The sequence below is a fragment of a genome, unplaced genomic scaffold, assembly GCF_019419815.1.
Source record: "Pyrus x bretschneideri cultivar Hongxiangsu unplaced genomic scaffold, Pyrus_bretschneideri_v1 Contig21, whole genome shotgun sequence".
In the NCBI taxonomy this organism is placed as follows: Eukaryota; Viridiplantae; Streptophyta; class Magnoliopsida; order Rosales; family Rosaceae; genus Pyrus; species Pyrus x bretschneideri.
In genome coordinates, this window is record NW_025999513.1 from 4,748,413 (window position 1) to 4,769,076 (window position 20,664).

Genomic DNA, 20,664 nt, shown 5'->3' on the forward strand with positions numbered 1-20,664 from the left:
TGTCATACAACTTGAGTTAATGGGTTTGACATTCAAATCCCATTGGGCCTTGCGGCTCAAAACTAACCCAAGGTCTTTAACGAACTTATTCGTTTGATTAATTAACATATTAATTAATCCTAGCCTTAGATAAATAATTAAACCATTTAATTATTCTTACTCATCTCCGTTGTTTCTTTAAACTCTACCTTACTCGGTGAACGATCCATTAGGTTCCTTTTAGCGAGGCAGTGGACGATTAAAACTCTTTCTAATCGATTGTGAATTGAAACTTACTTTCAATTCTCCCGTTAGTGATAATACACTTTTAGGGCTTCCACAAACCATGGTTGACGCCTAACAGCATGTCATGGTTATGAAGGAAGATTTGTGAAAAACATGTTCATTTAAGCAACATCAATAGCATGCAATTAACAATTAAAGGCGGAATCATGCTTGTATGCACTTAAAACAAAACATTTACCCATGAAATTCAAAGCCTAGTAGATAGGTGAACCAAGACTCAACTCAAAACAAAGTGAGTTGAGAAATCAATACCTTTGTAGATTCCTCTTTGCATAAGTAAAGGCTAATCACCCAAAGAGAGGGCCTTCATTCCTTGCATCTTAGATCCATGGATTTGGATGGATGAAAAAGTTTCTCCAAAGTTCCCAAAATTGAGAACCTCTAATGATTCATCACCAAGACATAATGAAGAAGAAATGAGTGACCTTGGAGGAGTTTGATTGCTAGATGATCCCTCCAAGGTGGCCTAAATTTTAGAGAGAAAGGAGAGCTTGTGTTCTCATCCTTTCCCCAAAAATTACCATATGTAAATTTTAGGCTATAAAGTCCTTTATATAGTCCCTTCAAATAAGTGACCTAATGGACCAAAAGCCCTATAATTCTAATCATGGCCGGCCATAGGGTTTATTGGGCTTTCAAGCCCTTTGTTTATTCAAGTTGTCATACAACTTGAGTTAATGGGCTTGACATTCAAATCCCATTGGGCCTTGCGGCCCAAAACTAACCCGAGGTCTTTAACGAACTTATTCGTTTGATTAATTAACATATTAATTAATCATAGCCTTAGATAAATAATTAAACCATTTAATTATTCTTACTCATCTCCGTTGTTTCTTCAAACTCTACCTTACTCGGTGAACGATCCATTAGGTTCCTTTTAGCGAGACAGTGGGCGATTAAAACTCTTTCTAATCAATTGTGAATTGAAACTTACTTTCAATTCTCCCGTTAGTGATAATACACTTTTAGGGCTTCCACAAACCATGGTTGACGCCTAGCAGCATGTCATGGTTACCCAAGCTAATCAGAAGAGGTGGAGAACCTATTCAGTTTTAGGATTACAAATGCAATACGGTCTTTCTCTAATACAATACTCTTGACCACATTGTTTGGTTTGATAGTTTATTCATGTCTACTATCCAATGTGAGTCTTGTGCTTATATGATTACCTTAAATGTGATTTGGAACACATTCCTAAATCTCATTCATACTTTGGCCAAAGATTCTCAATCATATCATAGAGTATTCTCCCTCAAACAGTTTCAAGGTTAGAGATCCCTTGTTGCGCATTCACTTGCCTCCATGGCTAAGTGGCTTAACCCCAACGATGCCATGGACACCCTCCTGATGGAGTGACTTTGACATAATCAAAGATTAAGGACCTAACCACAAGACAACTGTGATGCCTCAGGTCAAAAGACTAATTTGCATTATCCCAACCATGAGTTCTTATGTGACATGAATATGAGAACTCTTCGTTGATCGTGTTCAGTGAACTCATTCTCTATTGAGCACCTACGTACTTGTCTTGATGTCACACACACCAATGACTCGAGACTAGTCATTCTCCCTGAGAGAAGACATAACACGTACTGATCTTAACGGACTGTCAATGCCCAATTGACAATCCTATGATCAGGAACGTTTAGGATGTGTCAACGAAAGAATGGTCTTATGAATTTAACTTCTTTAGATCGCATTCTTCCAATCACATATTCCTTGGACTTATCGTTTAAGCATATAACATTTATATGAGACGACTCAAACAATAATCTTTGCCCTTTACATTTAAACTACATTAGTTTGAAATGTCCGTAAAGTATCATCATATGATTCGTTTTAGGGCACATTTCCAACAGATTACCCAAGCTAATCAGAAGAGGTGGAGAACCTATTCAGTTTAGGATTACAAATGCAATACGGTCTTTTTCTAATACAATACTCTTGACCACATTGTTTGGTTTGATAGTTTATTCATGTCTACTATTCAATGTGAATCTTGTACTTATATGATTACCTTGAATGTGATCTGGAACGCATTCCAACATCTCATTCATACTCTGGCCAGAGATTCTAAATCATATCATAGAGTATTCTCCCTCAAACAGTTTGAAGGTTAGAGATCCCTTGTTGCGCATTCACTTGCCTCCATGGCTAAGTGGCTTAACCCCAACGATGCCATGGACACCCTCATGATGGAGTGACTTTGACATAATCAAAGATTAAGGACCTAACCACAAGACAACTGTGATGCCTCAGGTCAAAAGACTAATTTGCATTATCCCAACCATAAGTTCTCATGTGACATGAATATGAAAACTTTTCGTTGATCGTGTTCAGTGAACTCATTCTCTATTGAGCACCTACGTACTTGTCTTGATGTCACACACACCAATGACTCGAGACTAGTCACTCTCCCTGAGAGAAGACATAGCACATACTGATCTTAACGGACTGTTAATGCTCAATTGACAATCCTATGATCAGGAACGTTTAGGATGTGTCAACGAAAGAATGGTCTCATGAATCTAACTTCTTTAGATCGCATTCTTCCAATCACATATTCCTTGGACTTATCGTTTAAGCATATAACATTTATATGAGACGGCTCAAACAATAATGTTTGCCCTTAATATTAAACTAGATTAGTTTAACATGTGAAATGTCCATAAAGTATCATCATATGATTGGTTTTAGGGCACATTTCCAGCAACTTGTTCTTAGTAAAGCAAAGATTATGCTTCTTTTTGGGATGTGTATATTTGTAAATAGATTGTGAAGAACGTAGCCACCTTCGTTTTATTTTGGGTTGCAGTTAAAATATTTTATTCTGTATGGGGTATATTATTCAACGAATGTTATTTTTTTTCCTTGGCCACATGTCGATTTTCAACGTTTGTCGGGATCGGGGCGTGACATTCGGAATTTGGAAGTTTCATTTAATGAACACTATTCATCTGTGTTTTCGCAAAAAGAAACTGATCTTTCAAAGCTCATTTTTGCTGCTTCACGTTTTCAGCTTTTTCATCAAAAACTGTGAAAATAAGCTGTTTTTAAGTGTTTACCAAACACCTTTTTAAGCTCAACGTTTTTTGATACCCACTTTTTATAAAAGCACATTAGTATCAAATCAGTACTTTAGCAACTTGTAAAATGCAATGCAATTTCAAATTTGGTAGAAGATCGAACTGTGGCTGGACTTAAACAATTAACAAATCACATGATTTTAAAAGAGAGTGAGGTGTTACTAAAGAAACTAATACGAGAGTTTAAAAATTAAAAGTAAACTACAATATTGTTACTGAAAAATAAAATTAAACTACAATATATGTCACATCCCAGCCTCTGCCGTAACGCGATATTGTCTGTTTCGCAGTCTCACGGATTTGTTTTTGGGCAAGAGAACCTCACTACCTAAAACGCATCATGCTAGAAAGAGATGGACATGTACATATAAGGCCAGGGACCAACCCTCACCCCACCGATGTGGGATACCTACAATATATCCATACATTGTGAAAGAGAGTGGGGCGTGAAGAGAAAAAAGAAAATAAAATTACACGAACCAACAATCTAAAAAATGAGTAATGTTATTCATATCATGTTTTTGTACCACATTTTCATACCACCTTAGGTGACATTTGATGTAGACAACCACATCATTTGAATTAATCAGATTTTTAAATTTAGTTCATTATTTAATAAACTGATAATTAAGAAAAACTAGTTAATTAAATGATGATTATGGTATACGAGGAGTCTTTCTCCTTCCTTTCTTGGGGTCTGCAAATTTTTCAAATGATGTGGCTGTCCACATCAGATGTCACCTAAGGTGGTATAGAAATATGATATAAAAACATAGTATGAATAACATTACTCTTAAAAATTTCCACGACCCAAAAATAGTTCAAATTAACCTATTAAACAGGTGGCCAAGTTTTAGCCCTTGGATTACTACCAACGGTCAAGATGGACACGTGGCAGTCATACTGCATCCTATCAAAATTTAAAAATGAAAAGGATCGAAATACACCGTTTGGATACAACTCAAACCTTAAACCCGGAAAGCGCACGCTCTCGCCTCTCTACAATATCCTCGTTTATTTTCAATGTAAATCCACATTCCCGCTCATTCCCTTGTACCAAACATTTGACCTTTCGTCCCCAATCCAAAAGCCTAATCCCTCTCTCTCTCTCTCTCTCTCTCTCTCTCTCTAAAATTTCAAATCTGCAAACCCTAGGAAGCAAAGCTCAGAGATGAACCAGTACCACGTCTACGAAGCCATTGGCCGCGGAAAATGCTCGGTAAGATTGATTCACAAGCTCGTTCGCGTCTTCATCTCCGAACTCTCCGATGCGACGATTTTAAGTTCAATTAGTTGCTTAATTAATCGGATTGCTGTTGGATTTGCAGACTGTGTACAAGGGGAGGAAGAAGAAGACCATCGAGTACTTCGCGATTAAGAGCGTCGAGAAATCGCAGAAGAGCAAGCTTCTGCAAGAAGTAAGTAATTAAGTTCAGTAAGCAAACTAAGAAACAAAATTCGGATTTAGCATTGTAGGGTTTAAATTTGGTTTGGTTAATTCAAATTCGAAGACGATTTAGGTTATAGAGTTCTGCATTTGGTGCAGGTGAAGATTCTTCACACTCTAGATCATCAAAATATCCTCAAGTTTTACTGGTGGTAAGAATTCTTTCGTCTGATATTTGCTTCTGTAATTTCGATACTTGTTTTTATTTAATTTGAGCTAACAATTGAGTTGTGTATTTGTGAATTTCCTTTTTTGTGTGCCGCTATTAAATGCAGGTATGAAACTTCTGCTCACTTGTGGTTGGTTTTGGAGTATTGCGTTGGGGGTAATTTGATGACACTATTAAACCAGGTAATTGATCACTTAGTCTGCGCTTCACATCAAAGTAATGTGTAGAGCTTGGGGATTTTTCTTTTATGTGTAAGACGGAATTATTGCGAATTTGGTTGGTCTTAGAATGGTGCTAAACTGCTAATGTTTTATTGAAGATGATTCGGTGTTTTTAGAACTCTAATACTGATAATGTATGGAAATGTAGGATAAACAGCTACCTGAAGAGTCGATTCATGACCTTGGGTGTGACCTTGTTAGAGCTTTGCTGTAAGAATCTTGAATTGCTTCATTTTTTTGTTCTTCTTACAAGTCTCTATTTCTTTACTTCATTTAATTCATGTTTTCGGAATGTTCACTTTGTGTTAGGTTTTTACACTCAAAGGGAATCATATACTGTGACTTGAAACCATCAAATATCCTGTTGGATGAGAATGGCCGTACAAAGGTACGAGGAAGGATATTTTCCTTGCATATTTTTCTCGATTGTTTTATGTTTTTTCTCTTCATCTGAACTTGTATGTTTGCACAATGCAGCTATGTGATTTTGGATTGGCAAGAAAATTGAGCGACATATCACAAATCCCTTCTTCTTCTGTAGGTTATCTTATCCCAACATGTGAAAATCTTTTGGATAAAGTAATCTGAATGTAATTAGAAAATATGAGAATACTAATGTAGCTTTACCTTGTTGTACATGTTTAGTTGCCGCAAGCAAAACGTGGAACACCTTGTTATATGGCTCCTGAGCTGTTTGAAGAAGGGGGTGTTCATTCGTATGCATCTGACTTCTGGGCCCTTGGTTGTGTACTGTATGAGTGCTATGCTGGGAGGCCTCCTTTTGTTGGTAGAGAGTTTACTCAGCTGGTAAAATCCATTATCTCAGATCCAACACCGCCTCTACCTGGCACTCCTAGCCGTCCTTTTGTCAATCTCATAAATTCTTTACTCATAAAGGATCCGGCAGAAAGAATACAGTGGCTTGAACTTTGTTGTCATGCTTTCTGGAGGACTAAGTTAACTGTAGTGCCTCTGCCTCCTCAGCCTGCTTTTGATAATATGCTAGAACAATATGCTAAGCCATGTCTGTCAGAGCGCAATGGGGATAAATCTTCCCAAATCAGAACTCCTAAATATCGCCAAAATGATGTTAAAGGAACTTTTAAGCAGGATGAGAATTCTGTTTTAGGAGCAAAAGGTCATGAGACTCCAGTAAAGGGGACATCTGGAGGCCGCAGAACTCAAGCAAAGGTTTCTGGCAGAGGGGTTGATGAAAACCAAAAGGGTCCTTCTTGTGCCACTAGGGGTGTGAATCTTTTGAGGCTCTCAAGAATCGCAAAACAGAACCTGCAGAGGGAAAATGAGAAGGAAAAACTATCGCAGGCCGGTGTCTACTAATAGTTCTGAAGTCAAAATTGAGAACACGGATATGGAACTTGACTTTAATGAGAACGCAGAAGAAGACACACAGGATGAATCTGATGGGTCCGATATCCAAGGTTGTACACCTGATAACAAGTTTTCAAGTCAGCACCAGGGTAATATGGAAGAGATGGAAAACAACTTGAACCATTTGGATGCCCTGCCTGTTGTTAGTACACCTGCCTCAGATGAATCCAAAGTTCATAATCAGGAACCATCTCCCCAGAATATTGAAATGGCTGCAATTCCACCCAGTGCCAGTCCTCAAATTAAAAATCAGAGATTTAAAGAAGGTTCAGGATCGGCAGTTGACTATGATTCTTCAAAATCTCCGAATAACCTTTCACAAGTTCTTTGGCATCCATCAGATCTCTCAGTCAGACCCGTGATGCCCACCAGAAAATCTGATAAAAACTCGGAGGTAATTCCTTCTCTTCCCTTTGAGGCACTGCAAGCCTCTGACTTTGTGAAGATCTCTAAAGAGCAGTTGGATGCACTCAGTTGTAAGATTATAGCCATTTTTAATGGGAACAGTAGCATTGGTGAGAAGCAAAATGTAATTAGATACCTTGAGATGTTAAGCATTAATGCCGATGCTGCAAATGTCTTGACCAATGGACCTGTCATGCTTCTGCTGGTTAAAATGCTCCGGCTGTCCAAGGCTTTGGCTTTACGTGTCCAACTTGCTTCACTGGTTGGTTTGTTGATTCGACATTCTACTTTTATTCAAGATGATTTGGCAGATTCGGGAATTTTGGGTTCACTTGCTGATGGCCTTAGAGACAAGCAGGAAAAGGTGAGGAGGTTTTCTATGGCTGCTTTGGGTGAGTTACTATTCTATATATCCACCCAAATTGATCATGCAGACAACAATCCAGTAGAATGTCCATCAAAGGAAAGCCGGTCCACATCTGGGTGGCAGGTTAGTGTCATAAATATTGCAACTTGTTGCATATGCTCCTGTTCATAGAAAGATTGACTGTTATACTCTAATAGTCTGTACTTTTACTCTTAACCGAGTAAAAGGTTTAGTGGTATATTATATATGTATATGCTCTTGTAAAACTATCATTTTTTGTTTCCTCATCAGTTGGAACTTAAAAATATGTTCTACCAAGAGAACTGTTACTACTGGATGTCCTTGAGTACTTACCCTTTCTTTTTGTCACTGATAAGTTATTCTCCTTGGGGCAGGTGTCAAATGCATTGCTTTCATTGGTTTCATCAATTTTACGAAAAGGAGAGGACGATCTAACTCAATTATATGCATTGAGGACGATAGAAAATATTTGCAGTCAAGCAGGGCCCTGGGCAGCTCGTTTGACTAGCCAGGACATGATTAATAACCTATGCTATTTATACAGGGCTGCTGGAAAACAGGAGAGCATGAGGCTTACAGCAGGATCATGCTTGGTCCGTCTGGTTCGTTTTAATCCACCTAGCATTCAACCATTAATAGAGAAGCTCTCTTTAAAGGAAATAGCATCAGCACTTGTGAAGGGCAGTCTGCGTGAGCAGCAAATAAGCTTAAACCTCTTAAACATGGCCATGCTTGGAAGTCATATGTTAACTAATGTTGGCAGGTATCTCCTCCCACTGATGGAGGATAAGAATCTTGTCCCAAGTTTAGTGTCTCTTATTGATCAGGGAAGTGAGGTTTTGAAGGGAAAGGCACTTGTTTTCGTTGCTCTTCTTTGTAAGAGCAGTAGGAGGTGGCTGCCACATTTTTTTTGCCATGCCAAGTTGCTTTCTGTGGTGGACAGGCTGGTGAAAGAGAAGGACCATTATGTGCAGCAATGTTTAGAGACATCTTTGTGTGTTATGGCGTCAACTATACCCAGTTTACTGGATACGATTACTGGAGATATTCAGAAAACGATGGGAGGCAGGCGCCATGGGTATCAATCTCCCCTTAACAGTAGGGCTGCTCCAAAGACCAATGTTTATATGTTTCCTGTACTTCTCCATCTTCTTCGGAGCTTGTCTTTTAAGCGCAAGGTGGTGGGTGAACAGGTCCTGCAGCAGTTGGCAAATCTAATGAAACTCGTGGAGACACCATTTCAGGTGGGTGGCAGCCTAACCATTCTGTGTTATTTATAGTCATTGCTAGTCTTCTCGTTGCTATCACGATGCTTATAATTATGATATGATAAATTAGTAATACTAAATTGTTCTGTGTGATTGGATGAGCTAACTGTTAGTTATTGGAACTTGGGATGTTATGTAACTTGCCCGGTGCTTAGGTACTGTGTCTTGGCAAGTGATCCCAGGTTGTTATAGGTTGTTAAAATGCTTGAGCAAGTGACAACCTGATCACTTCCGCTACACAACATGCCATTTATTTTCTAAATAAATCACTAGTAATAGACTCCTTACCTTTTAAGTTGACATGCGGAGGGCTAAGGCATAAAAGTGCATTAGCTTGGACTTCTGGTACATTTATACTATGTGGAGTGAAAGGCAGTTATAGTCCCAATTTATGATGAGAAGTGGTAACAGATTAATGTTTTCTTGTGTGTTTGTGTGGTTTAACCGGTCAGATCTAAGTTGGTCCACTTTTGTACATCAACAAAACGAAAACGTAATATGGTGACGTTGATGCTGATAAATAATTACTATTGATTTCCAGGGCAGGGACGACTTCCAGATTACCCTTCTTCGAATTCTTGAGTCTGTCTCAGAGGAGTCACATGTAATTCTTGAAAGCCCTGACGTTTTTATTCATGAAGTTCTCCCCAGTTTGGCTGTTCTTTATAAGGGTAACAAGGATGGTGATGCCAGGTGTCTGTGCCTGAAAATTTTGTTTGACGTGATGGTAATTTTTCTGAATGAACAATCTGAAAATCAGCAAAGGTCCAATGAACTGGAATCCATATCCAATAAGAATTTTCTTCCTCTTTACCCATCCTTAATTGAAGATGAAGATCCGATTCCCTTGTACGCACAAAAGCTTCTTGTGATGCTTATTGAACTTAATTACATCAAAATTGCAGACATTCTAGATCTTAAGATAGTCTCGCAATGCTTTGAGTTTTTGCTCGGCGATCTCTCAAGTGCAAATGTGAATAATGTCATGCTATGTCTGGCTCTGACATCAGCACCTGAAATGGAAACCAAGTTGCTTTCTCAACTGAAGGTAGTTCGGAAAACAGGAAACCTTCTAGAGTTTGTGTGTGCAAAAGATATGGAAGATTTTCTGGAACCAACCCTTGGCTTATGCAGGGCTTTCCTTCTTCGGTCAGTGAGTGGTAGAAAAGGCTTCATCTATTCAAAAGAACCTGCTCTTCTAGGTGATGCATCTTGCGAGGCAAGCGGTGCTGATCAGCAACAAGGCATTAGAGATATCATGGACTTCAGCAGCAACATTGGCGTCTTACTAGAGTTGAGTAGATCCCACGGAGTAAATGTGGCAGATCTAGCTTCAGAATGCGTTGTCTTGTTGCTCAAGGCAGCTCCAAGGGAAGCCACTGCTGGTCTGCTAACTAATCTTCCAAAAATTACTGCAGTCCTCGAGTCTTGGCGTAGGGGCACATCTCACTTATTGGTGCAGCGGGTGCTGCATGCCCTCGGTTATTCATGTAGGCAATATTTGTTACACGCAATGATACTGTCGATATCTATACCCGAGATCTCAAGAATTGAAGGCATTGTTTCTGAGCTTAAAGGTTCAGGTGTACCTGTTTTAGCCACTGCCGCTTTCCATGTGGCTGTGGAGTTGCAACGGCTGCCTCGCTGCCTGTAAACTGTGGAGGCAAGATGCTCGTTTCTTTTCCCTCTTTCGTATCATCACAATTATAATCTCTCAAGTGTAACGATTTCTTCTTTTGGCATGCAAATCAATCGGCTTCTCCTGAGTTCTTGACAAAGAATCGACAACTCAATGAAGGTGAGTATTTGTTCTGCATTACGTTAGGGCCAATCCAGCTCTGGTTGGCTTCTTGTATAATCTTTGCAGACTTATATCTCCATTGGATTTCAATTTCTTTCGATATATATCTTTTTCTGGAATTTGCTTCACTGCAATTCGATCAAAACTTCATATGCTAATCATCCCAAAATGCTGATTATTTGTGGTACGAAATTGTTTAGCTGTTCGATTAAGGATGAACGAATCCACATTGAAATCTGGTACACAAGGGTTGTGAATTCCTGGCCTTTGTGGCAAGGCTTGTTCTGAATCCTTCCCCAACCCCATCTTTTTTATTTTTTTAACAAACAATATTATTTATGCTAAGGGGGTGGGAGAGTGGGTTAAACCTTACACTAGGAGCTTGTTTGGATGTGCTTATGGTAGAAAGCACTTCAAATGCTTTTGGAATCTAAAAACATTCTCTAAAAACATTTTCAGTCATTTTAAAAATACATTCAAACGAACCTTAAGCTAGCCAGAATAATGTGGTTCAAATTTGCGTTTGGTGAAAATCGAACTTAAAACCTCACTAACAAGTGAAGAGGAATACCACTAGATAGTAAATATTATGTTTCACTTAGACACTGGTTATTGTAATTCACGCAAATATTTGATGCACACATAAAAGGCTCACATGTATCAACAGTTAATTACTGTTTATAAGCGTGTCTAACTGACTGTTACATTTCTCAAGAGATAATCAAATACAAACCAAACTTTGATTTCATCTACGAACCAAAAAAAAAAAAAAAATTTAAAATGATAGGAAATTAAATCTTAATTGCTCACCGACTAAAATCAAATGCCAAAAATATAGTGACAATATTACAATAAAATATCAAAACCTAATAATTAGATATCGACTATCTGCTAAAAAATTGATCATTTTCCAATTAAAATTAAGGATTTTTTTTTTTTTTTTTATTTTGATTCAACGTTCATGCATGCTGCAATAGTTAACAGCATTACAAAGTTTCGATTTGATCCTGTGAAATTCCTTCGATTGGAACATCCTACGTCGGTGAATGGTTCGATTCAATCCAATTGTTGACCTGCTGGTGCTGGACCCGTGATTTTTGGGGGAGGGAGGGAGGGGAGGGGTTGGGGGTGGGGTTGGGGGTTGGGGGTTGGGGTTGGTATATAACTTACAATTGTTTCCTTCTTCTTTTTCCGGAAGTTTGAGGTAACTCGTACCCTAAAAGATAGGACTAATCCTTAGTTGGTATATATAATTGTCCTTGACCTGTTGCCCTTTTCTAATCCATCATTGATCGCAGATCTCTGCATTATGAGCCAATAATGTCCGATGTAGCATGATTTTTTTTCATTTTTCACATTAAATTTTCTTTATGTTAAAATAACAGTAGTTGTTTACCGACCCCAGTAAAATTTTAGTGTAGCATTACAAAGTTTCGATTTGATCCCGTGAAATTCCTTTGATTGGAACATCCTTCGTCGGTGAATGGTTCAATTCAATCATCAATCTAGTTGTTGACCTGCTCGTGCTGGACCCGTGATTTTTGGGGAGGGAGGGAGGGAGGGGTTGGTGGTTGGTATATAGTTGTTCCTTTCATTTTTTCCGGAAGTTTGAGGTATCTCGCACCCTAAAAGGTAGGACTAATCATTAGTGGGTGTATATAATTGTCCTTTACTTCTTGCCCTTTTTATGAGCCAATAATGTCCGATGCAGCATGGTGTTTTGTTCTTCTTTCACATTAAAATTTTCTTTAAATTAAAGTAACAATAGTTGTTTACTGACCCTAGTGTGACAAATATTTGGAATTCTTGAATTTTGACTTGGATGTGGATCATGACTGGAGACTACTAATAAGTTGTTTTATACTACGTTCTGCTCATTTTAAAAGTTTTATGCAAGATCTACACGTTGAAAGGTTCATTAAATCTTTATATGAAAGATTTACGGTTAAATTTTTCGACATGAGCATTATTGATTCACAGATTATGACATCAATCAACTCTTCCATGATTTTTTAATTTTTTTAATTTTTTAATTTTAATTTGAGTTTGCAATTAGGTTGCATCAAAGTGGTGGATTGTTCCGATTCTTCAATCTCACCGCTTCTTGGGTTCAAAAATTCTTCCTTATTCATAGTGTAGACGAATTTAGTATAAATTATGTTGTTATTTGTTAAAAAAAGGCCACACCAAAACATATCATTTGAATATTTCTTTTAATTGATGGCTTTAGAACTCAACATAAATATAATATCTTCATTATCCATTTGAGTTGAACTTGAGGCCTCTCACTTACAAATGAAGAAGACTAATAGTAAGTTGTAGTAGTAGTTAGTAATTGTTTGTTAATGCATATTAGAGCTCTTTTTGGGACTTTAAGCATCCGAAAATACAAATTGAGTAAAGTCAAACTTAATTAATTAATTTGCTTGATTGGAGTTTAGTTATTGGGTTAATGTGAGTACTTATTAGTGATATTCACTAGTGAGTAGTCATTTTTTTATTTTGTCCAATAATGTTTTAACACATGTTTAACAGGTAACATAATTTATTTTTGGATACACTTCAAATCGGTGGCCCTAGACGGTCGCACTCTCCTCCCCTGACCAGGGCCGGCCCTGAGTATGGACTAGGATTCTCTTCCTTCCTCTTTCCATCCCCTCCTCTCACATTCTCTTATTTTGTCTTTCTCTTGTTATAAAAAATTAATATAAGATGTTGACATGACTTAACCGTGACCTGTTCAAATAGGAGGATAGAGAAGGGAAGAGAAAAAAAGAGGAGAGAGAATCCTTCTTTATTAGGCTGATTGATGGTTTTATAACATTAAGTAATCAAGTAGAATAGGATTTAGGGTTCCGGATTATCAGTAAATCAAGGGGACAGCAAGGTCTCAGATCAAAAGCAAAAACAAAAAAACAAAAAAACAATCTGATTCCAATTAAAAAATATGGTCATCTCCAATCATTGATCTTTGTCTCTTCCCTGCACACGCCAACCTGTATTCGCTCAAATCCATCGAAACTTCACTCTACCCATGTGGCACATCGGTCCCATCTAAAAAGAAATTTTTCAATGTGACGAAAACATGTTTCGGTACATAAAAAATAATAATACAATTGGTTAGAATTTTGAAAAATAATTTCTAACCAATTTATCCTATTACACTTAGTGTATCGAACCTATATTCCCGACCCATTAAAAAATCTCTCAACCTAAAACTTCTAATCATCTACTTGGTACTAGTTACTAAGTTATTAAAAGCATTTACCTGCATAAGAAGTTCTAAGTCCAATTATTCCTCTCACAAATATTGTTTGTATAACAATATAAAAATTAAAAACTTAATCATCCTTTCCGCTATGTATATAAACAATATATTTACATAAGACGTGAGAGGATAAATTAGTCGTCTACGAAATTCAAAAAGCACAATCATAACTTCCACCAAAAGCATTTTTTCCCTTGGTTAAGCTCCAAAAGCACTTCCACTACACAAATATATAAACCACACTCCACTAAATTTTGTGGGAATTGATATCTTCATCATTAGAAATGGCCTCTTTTTGGTTAAATATAGCCCTCATTACGGCTCTCATTGTCTCACCTCTTCTTTCCTTCAACTCAAAAGCCTCAAGCAACTCAGCTTCACCAGCACTCTTCACCAACTCCCCTCCATCTTCTAATCTCCAAGGACTGCCTCCAGAAATAGCTCCACTTTTGCCATCTCCAGGTCCGGAGGTGCCTACCACTCCAACTGATTCCTCCATACCCACCATTCCCTCCAACCCGAGCCCTCCGAATCCCGACGAACTGCCTTACTCTGCACTTTCACCATTTGGGTCACTGCCAACTTCTTCAGCAGCATCTGCGGACTTATTTTGGACTTTGAAGTTGGCTACTTTTGCAATTTCAGCTGCATGTGTATTGCTTCATGCAGTTTCTTAGGGTGTAAGTCATCTTTTTGCGGGATACAGATTCAATTCTCATTGGTTGTAGTCAAAATTTGTCCAATATATATGTATAGTATTTCTTTTTGTATAGGTTAGAGAACTTTTAATTGATTTCGAGTAATATTCAGAGTTTGTAGCTCGAATAGTTGGAAGAGCATTTATTTTTACATTTGAGAGGCTGCATTTAGTTATCCTCTTTTTCGACATCGATTGTATAGGAAAGAAATTCTTGGTGTCTTGCTACTCTCACTAGAGACTATGAGTCTGCAACACTCATCACTTAGGTAAAATACCGAAAATTACAGTACCAAGTAAAGTCGCACATTGTTTTAACCGGATCGAAATCGAATAATTGAAAGTAAATTTATTTGTAAGTGCATGTGACATCCTAAGATGTACCGGAACGAATAAATTTGGCGTTTTAGGTAATCTAATCTGTCTGTTTCTGCTGTCGTGATCATTGAACACCAAGTCTCGTATAAGATTTGTTGATCTAAAAAGTGATAGCTGGATTTTAATGTCTCTAGTGAATTTGTTTGTCAGACGCCAACCAAGTGGGTGGGTGGGGGCACGAATTTGAGCAAAGAAAATGTCCAACTTGGAGGTGGGTAATGGGGCCTGAATCATCCAATGATCAAGTTTTCTTGTGTAAGATGTGAAGTAGATACGTGAGTTAAGTCAGTTAGTCAACATGGTAATTATCCGTCATTTTGCATTTCCACACTAATACGGCCCATTACTCAACATGGCACTAGGCACCCGAGTTTGGATTCCCAAATTCTCATCGTGACTAGCAGGGTGATTGTCCGTCATTCTGCGCTCAAGTCTGAATTCCCCAAATCCCTTCCTGACTAACATGACAGTTCATCAGCCATGCTGCACTCAAGTTTGAATTCCACAACTCTTCTCGACCACCAGGGCAATTGTCCGCCATTCTGCACCCCCCAAGTCTGAATTCCCCAAACTCTTCTTGACTAATTCCGAATCTCCCAAATCCCCTTCCCCACTACTAATCAAGTAAGAATTTGAATTGGTGAGAGGGGTTCTGAATTGCCATTTGCCACCCATCTTACAAAGGTTGAAGATTATCAGTAGTGTTTGTAATTAAGCAACACTTACTAGTGCTTGTCACATTGATTGCCTTCTCTTTCGAGAATTGTCGTCCATGATATTTGCAGCCTATGCAAGTATGATAAGAGTAAAATTCCGCACATGAGCAAACAACTTTTCATTATTTTTCTTGAGATAAAAGCAAACAAATACATAACATTAGAAACACCACTAACGATCGATCTTCAATTAAGCGCGCTAAAACATCCATAACTAGAGATAATTAAAGTCCCAAAATCATAAAATATAAACCTCATACAAAGAAAGTAAAGGGAGAAAAAAGGGTCCTCATGTTTGTGTTGGTTTTCTTCAAACTTCATTAAGCACTCTTCGCAACGAGATCCTCAATCAGATCAGCTGCATCTTGAACAGTGGCGATGGTCTGGGCATTTTCTTCCTCCACGGTGATGCCAAATGCCTCCTCAAGTCCCATCACAATCTCAACCTGTATCAATGGGTGCGAATATATCAATCACGATAACCAACTAAACACGGAAAAACAAACATCTATACCAAGTTGCAACCCCTATCATTCTAAAATTCTACTTGCGTTATAGGAAAGGAAAAATAATAGAAAGCGAATGATTAATCGGCAAGGTAGAAAATAGGAACAACAAAAGATAATTGGTAATTACTGTGTCAAGAGAATCGGCACCAAGTTCTGAAAACTTTGAGCCAGCACACACATCCACGTCTTCAGCTAAAGCCAGCTGCTTCTTCACTATGCTACACACCTTGGTGATAGTCTCCGGTTTGGCCTGCAAAAAGTATTAATACCATATTACTATTATAATTATAATCACTGTTACCTAACTTACATTCGACAGAGTTTTAGTACCTTCAAAGAACAAAAATGCTTTCTTAGACAACAAAAGGCTAAGCATCCTATGACATGGTTATGATATTCAAAGGATAATTTGTTTTGTAGATTAAAGAAAACTGTGGAAGAGTATAGGAATCATAGCGCGCCATGCGCAGATGGGTACAAAGCACTGGCTTTCTGAGATGCCATAATTTTTTATCAGGCCCTCTTTTGGCGAAACAGAGAAGACATCTGAGGTTCGTGTTAAAGGAAACAGCACTCTGTGTCTTAAGAGGACCTCAAAGGAAAAGTTGTTTCATAGATTAAAGAAAACTAGGGAAGATTGTAGGCATCATAGCGAGCCAAGAGCAGATGGGTACAAAGAACTGGCTTTCTGAGACCCATAGTTTTTTTATCAGGCCCTCTTAGCCAAACAAAGAAGACATCTGAGGTCTGTGTTAAAGGAAACAGCACTGCATGTCTTAAGAGGATCTCAAAGGAAAACTTGTTTCGTAGATTAAAGAAAACTATGGAACAGTGTAGGCATCATAGCGAGCCAAGAGCAGATTGGTACAAAGCACTGGCTTTCTGAGATGCCATAATTTTTTATCAGGCCCTCTTTTAGCCAAACAAAGAAGACACCTGAGGTCTGTAAGGAAACAGCACTCTGTGTCTTAAGAGGACCACAAAGGAAAAGTTGTTTTGTAGATTAAACAAAACTATGGAAGAGTGTAAGCATCATAGCGAGCCAAGAGCAGATTGGTACAAAGCACTGGCTTTCTGAGATACCATTATTTGTTATCAGGCCCTCTTTTAGCAAAATAAAGAAGACAAACTGAGGTCTGCGTTAGAAGAAACAGCACTCTGTGTCTTAAGAGGTCCTCAAAGGAAAAGTTGTTTCATAGATTAAAGAAAACTATGGAAGAGTGTAGGTATCATAGCGAGCCGAGAGCAGATTGGTACAAAGCACTGGCTTTCTGAGATACCATTATTCGTTATCAGGCCCTCTTTTAGCAAAATAAGGAAGACAATCTGAGGTCTGTGTTAGAGGAAACAGCACTCCGTGTCTTAAGAGGACCTCAAAGTATAATTTCCTTCATTACAGGAAACTTTTAAAAAGTGGATTGAAAATGTTAAGGGAACAAATGGATTTTCCAACATGTCCAACCAGTAATCATATTTTATCAATTCAAAAAGAACATGTATACAATAAATTAATCCAATGCCACATCACCAGAAGTGAAAATATATTTAGAATGCAGAAATTTATGTATGGGACAGATGACAATATAAGCAAAGATTACGGTAGTACTATGATCCATCAAGCTTACCGCACAAGAAATTTGGAGGTGCCCAGGTCGGGAACTGAGAGATGGAAAGCGTTTTCCAGTGACGGAAAAGGAAACTGATTTCAAACCAGAGCTCCTGCTGCCAGGTGCCTGCTTCAACATTCAACCATAAAAACTAAACGTCATGAATGAAAACTTATCAAATGAACATGAAGAAAAAGCAGAATCTAAGGAATTGAAAATTTTCAAGCCAATATTGTTCACTTATCTAAAAAGAGATCATGGAATAAACACCCTTCATCATAAACCTTCTAAAATAGCCAATCTCCCACAGGCAAATACCCAACACTCTTTAACTTATACGAAGGGAATCAAAGGAAAGTCAAACTGAAAGTTCATAAATTGTTCTTAAGCAGTGACAAAAATGTTGTAAATATGAAACAGAAAACTAACTAAAAACAAATTTCTAGAGGGAGAGAACCGATGGAGGGGAAGACGACCTCGGATCTCCTAAGATCTAAAACAATGTATCCACTACTCACTACCATCTTCCCTGTCTCTCCGAACTCTCATCGTATCCCTTCAGTTGTACTTGAACCATAAGTTTCTCCAAGTACAATCCGTACAAGTGATTTTTTAGAACTATTTAAAGTCATAAAACACGAGAAACAAAACACATCCTTCAGTTGTACTTGTACCATAATTTTCTTTTGATGTTTTGGTTAATCTAAGTTCAATACGTGCAGTTACCAGCACAATTCAACACACGATTTTTGAAACCAAGATATTTATTGTTGTGTCCAAAAGCTAGAACTAAAGCAAAGCAACCAGCACAATTCAATAAATGATTTTCGAAACCGAGTTATTTATTGTTGTGTCCAAAAGCTAGAACTAAGACAAAATCATGAAGTTCAAAAGCCACCCCATGAAATAAAAAAACTGACCAAATAGCTTCAAATCACCCAATGGGTTCATCAAATGTCTAACCCAACTGGTAGCATGCAATCAATTTCCATTTCCAAACTTCAAAGTAGCAGATCAAATTATTCTAAAAACTCAATTCAATCAAATATGTCATACTCAAGCTAGTCTCAGATCATTCAAAGCTCATACTTTATGATCATCAAAAGTAAATTTTCAATCAATCAGAAATGGAAGCAAAAGCTTCTAGATTTACAGTTGACCAAAACAATCAATACCCAGCTCAAAATCCAACCAGATTCACAAACTACACAATATGAGGATCCAAATCTACACCCAGAAACCCAAATCCGAAAAAACAGAACAAACAAGCATAGAGAAGAAAGATTGAAACTTTATCCAATTACCAAAGCGGGCTTGAAGGAGGTGGAAAGGGCAGCAGAAGCTTGGGCGAGGGAAGCCATTGGCGTCGACAGAGGAGAGATCTGGTATCGAAAGAAGTGAGAAATGGAGGAGAGAGAGGGCGGCGGAGAGCACGAAGAGTGTGTAGAGAGAGAGTGTGTGATTTGGGAGGAAAAGAGTCTTCAAACAAGGGTTTTATAAGTGCCGTGGATTGGTTGTTTCTTGGTGTTTGTTGGGATTTGTTGGGCCTTTTTCTCGCATTGTTTCCATCGAAATATGGGGCTGTTTGGCCCTCGGCCTTCTGTTTTCCTTCTTGCTGTTTGGCTCCTGGCTCAGGATTCAAGGAGGTATTGATATCAAATCTTCTGTTTGGCTCCTTCATTGCACTACTAATCTGTACCTTTGATCAAGTTGATTTCTGAATTTTTATTATAAGAGATATTCTAAACTAAGAGAAGAGAAAATGTTTAAAATCAGGACGCAGTGAATTGAGGCCGTCATAGGAAAATCAACCACTTGCAATTTATAATTTAACAAGTTTAGATTTATAGTCTAGGTACAAAAAAATATCTATCTACTTAGATTGTCTAGGGAAATCAACCACTTGCGATTTATGACTAAGTTTAGATTTTTTTTTTTTTATGAACAAACGATATTATCTATACTAAATGACAAGTTCATCGCAACCATGTATAACATTATTAACACTCCCGTCTTCTATACCAATGTTAGAGTGCAAATAGTGCTATTGGGAGCGCGCAACTTTTAGTTTAGAACTTGAAGTTTGATGAAATTTGAAGAAGTGACTTAATATTATTGAAATAGAAACTCAATTAGAAGAGAACGCAAAATAGCAAATGTCATAGAATATGACTGAACCTAATATTCCAGAAAAATTCAAACGCAAAACAAACATGATGTAGAGAGAATTACACACAATCATCAAAAGAAGCATACATAATTTATAAAATTATTACATAGAAGGATACTTTTAAAATGATTGAAATAGTTTTTTGATGAAAGTGCTTTTGGAACTAATCCTTACTAAAAATGCAAATGAATATTGAAAAAGCACTTTAAATACTTTATACAAGAAGCCAAATTAAAAGCACTTTTGAGATCCAAAAACACTTTCATATCTATCGAGATCTATTTATGACTAATAATTTGTAATTGATTATATTTATGCGTATTTTCTTTAAATATATTTAAAGTCGGCTGGCTAAGTAGCAATGGTGACCGTTGAAATGCCAATGCTGACAGAGAAAGTAAGGAGTCCAGAAGAGGGGAAGGAGAGGGATTTTATTTTTCTTTAATTCTTATTTCTCAATAATTACATTTATTTAAATAAATACAAACAACTTCGGAAGTTTAAAGGAATAATTTTCTGAGACTTGGATTTTCTGCCTTCCTCATCTCATACATATGCCATCCCTTCTTATTTATGTGATCATTGTTAAGCCACTTCAACATTCTATATTCCCATTGTCTTTTGTCTTATTATTTTTACAAAAAAAATCAATATAAAATATTAACGTGATTTAACCATGTTCACAGAAAATAGAAGGGGATGGGAATGATATATGATGGGGATGACAGACAATCCAAATCCAATTTTCTAAGGTTCAATTTAAAAAAATTATGGGCAGGTCAACTCAACTAAAAGATCAAATAATTAGACATCAATTTCTTACATTTCAAATCAAACACCAAAGTCTAGGAACCAAATCC

The 20,664-nt window shown here is 37.5% G+C and overlaps 3 protein-coding genes across 4 annotated transcripts; 2 read left to right on the forward strand and 1 right to left on the reverse strand.

Moving 5' to 3' along the window:
- Positions 1-4,370: 4,370 nt before the first annotated feature.
- Positions 4,371-10,617, forward strand: LOC103958547 (serine/threonine-protein kinase RUNKEL). The gene is given in 11 exon segments (XM_009370820.3): positions 4,371-4,590; positions 4,700-4,789; positions 4,918-4,970; positions 5,094-5,169; positions 5,357-5,418; positions 5,518-5,596; positions 5,686-5,745; positions 5,854-6,519; positions 6,521-7,492; positions 7,765-8,634; positions 9,200-10,617. Coding segments are annotated over 11 exon segments (4,089 nt in total). The 5' UTR covers positions 4,371-4,542; the 3' UTR covers positions 10,313-10,617.
- A 3,216-nt stretch (positions 10,618-13,833) lies between these two features.
- Positions 13,834-14,613, forward strand: LOC103958588 (classical arabinogalactan protein 25-like). Its single transcript, XM_009370871.3, has one exon. The coding sequence runs from the start codon at positions 14,012-14,014 to the stop codon at positions 14,402-14,404; it is 393 nt and encodes a 130-aa protein (XP_009369146.1). The 5' UTR covers positions 13,834-14,011; the 3' UTR covers positions 14,405-14,613.
- A 1,009-nt stretch (positions 14,614-15,622) lies between these two features.
- Positions 15,623-19,100, reverse strand: LOC103958548 (acyl carrier protein 1, chloroplastic). Of its 2 annotated transcripts, none has more exons than XM_009370822.3 (4): positions 18,939-19,100; positions 17,653-17,760; positions 16,155-16,277; positions 15,623-15,964 (listed from the first exon to the last, which is right to left on the reverse strand). In XM_009370822.3, the coding sequence occupies exons 1-4, from the start codon at positions 18,993-18,995 to the stop codon at positions 15,839-15,841; spliced, it is 414 nt and encodes a 137-aa protein (XP_009369097.2). In that variant the 5' UTR covers positions 18,996-19,100; the 3' UTR covers positions 15,623-15,838. The 2 variants fall into 2 exon arrangements, with proteins under 2 accessions (XP_009369097.2, XP_009369096.2); XM_009370821.3 differs by having other exon boundaries at positions 17,653-17,763; positions 18,939-19,089.
- Positions 19,101-20,664: the final 1,564 nt, after the last annotated feature.

What these genes read in the sequence shown, in the direction of transcription:
- LOC103958588 (XM_009370871.3), top strand. Translation starts at nt 14,012, where the DNA reads ATGGCCTCTTTTTGGTTAAATATAGCCCTCATTACGGCTCTCATTGTC.
- LOC103958548 (XM_009370821.3), bottom strand. Translation starts at nt 18,995, where the DNA reads ATGGCTTCCCTCGCCCAAGCTTCTGCTGCCCTTTCCACCTCCTTCAAG. An exon ending in ACCTCCAAATTTCTTGTGCG is followed by an intron (nt 16,278 to 17,652) that starts GTAAGCTTGATG and finishes TACTTTTTGCAG; the next exon opens with GCCAAACCGGAGACTATCAC. An exon ending in GTGCCGATTCTCTTGACACA is followed by an intron (nt 15,965 to 16,154) that starts GTAATTACCAAT and finishes CCATTGATACAG; the next exon opens with GTTGAGATTGTGATGGGACT.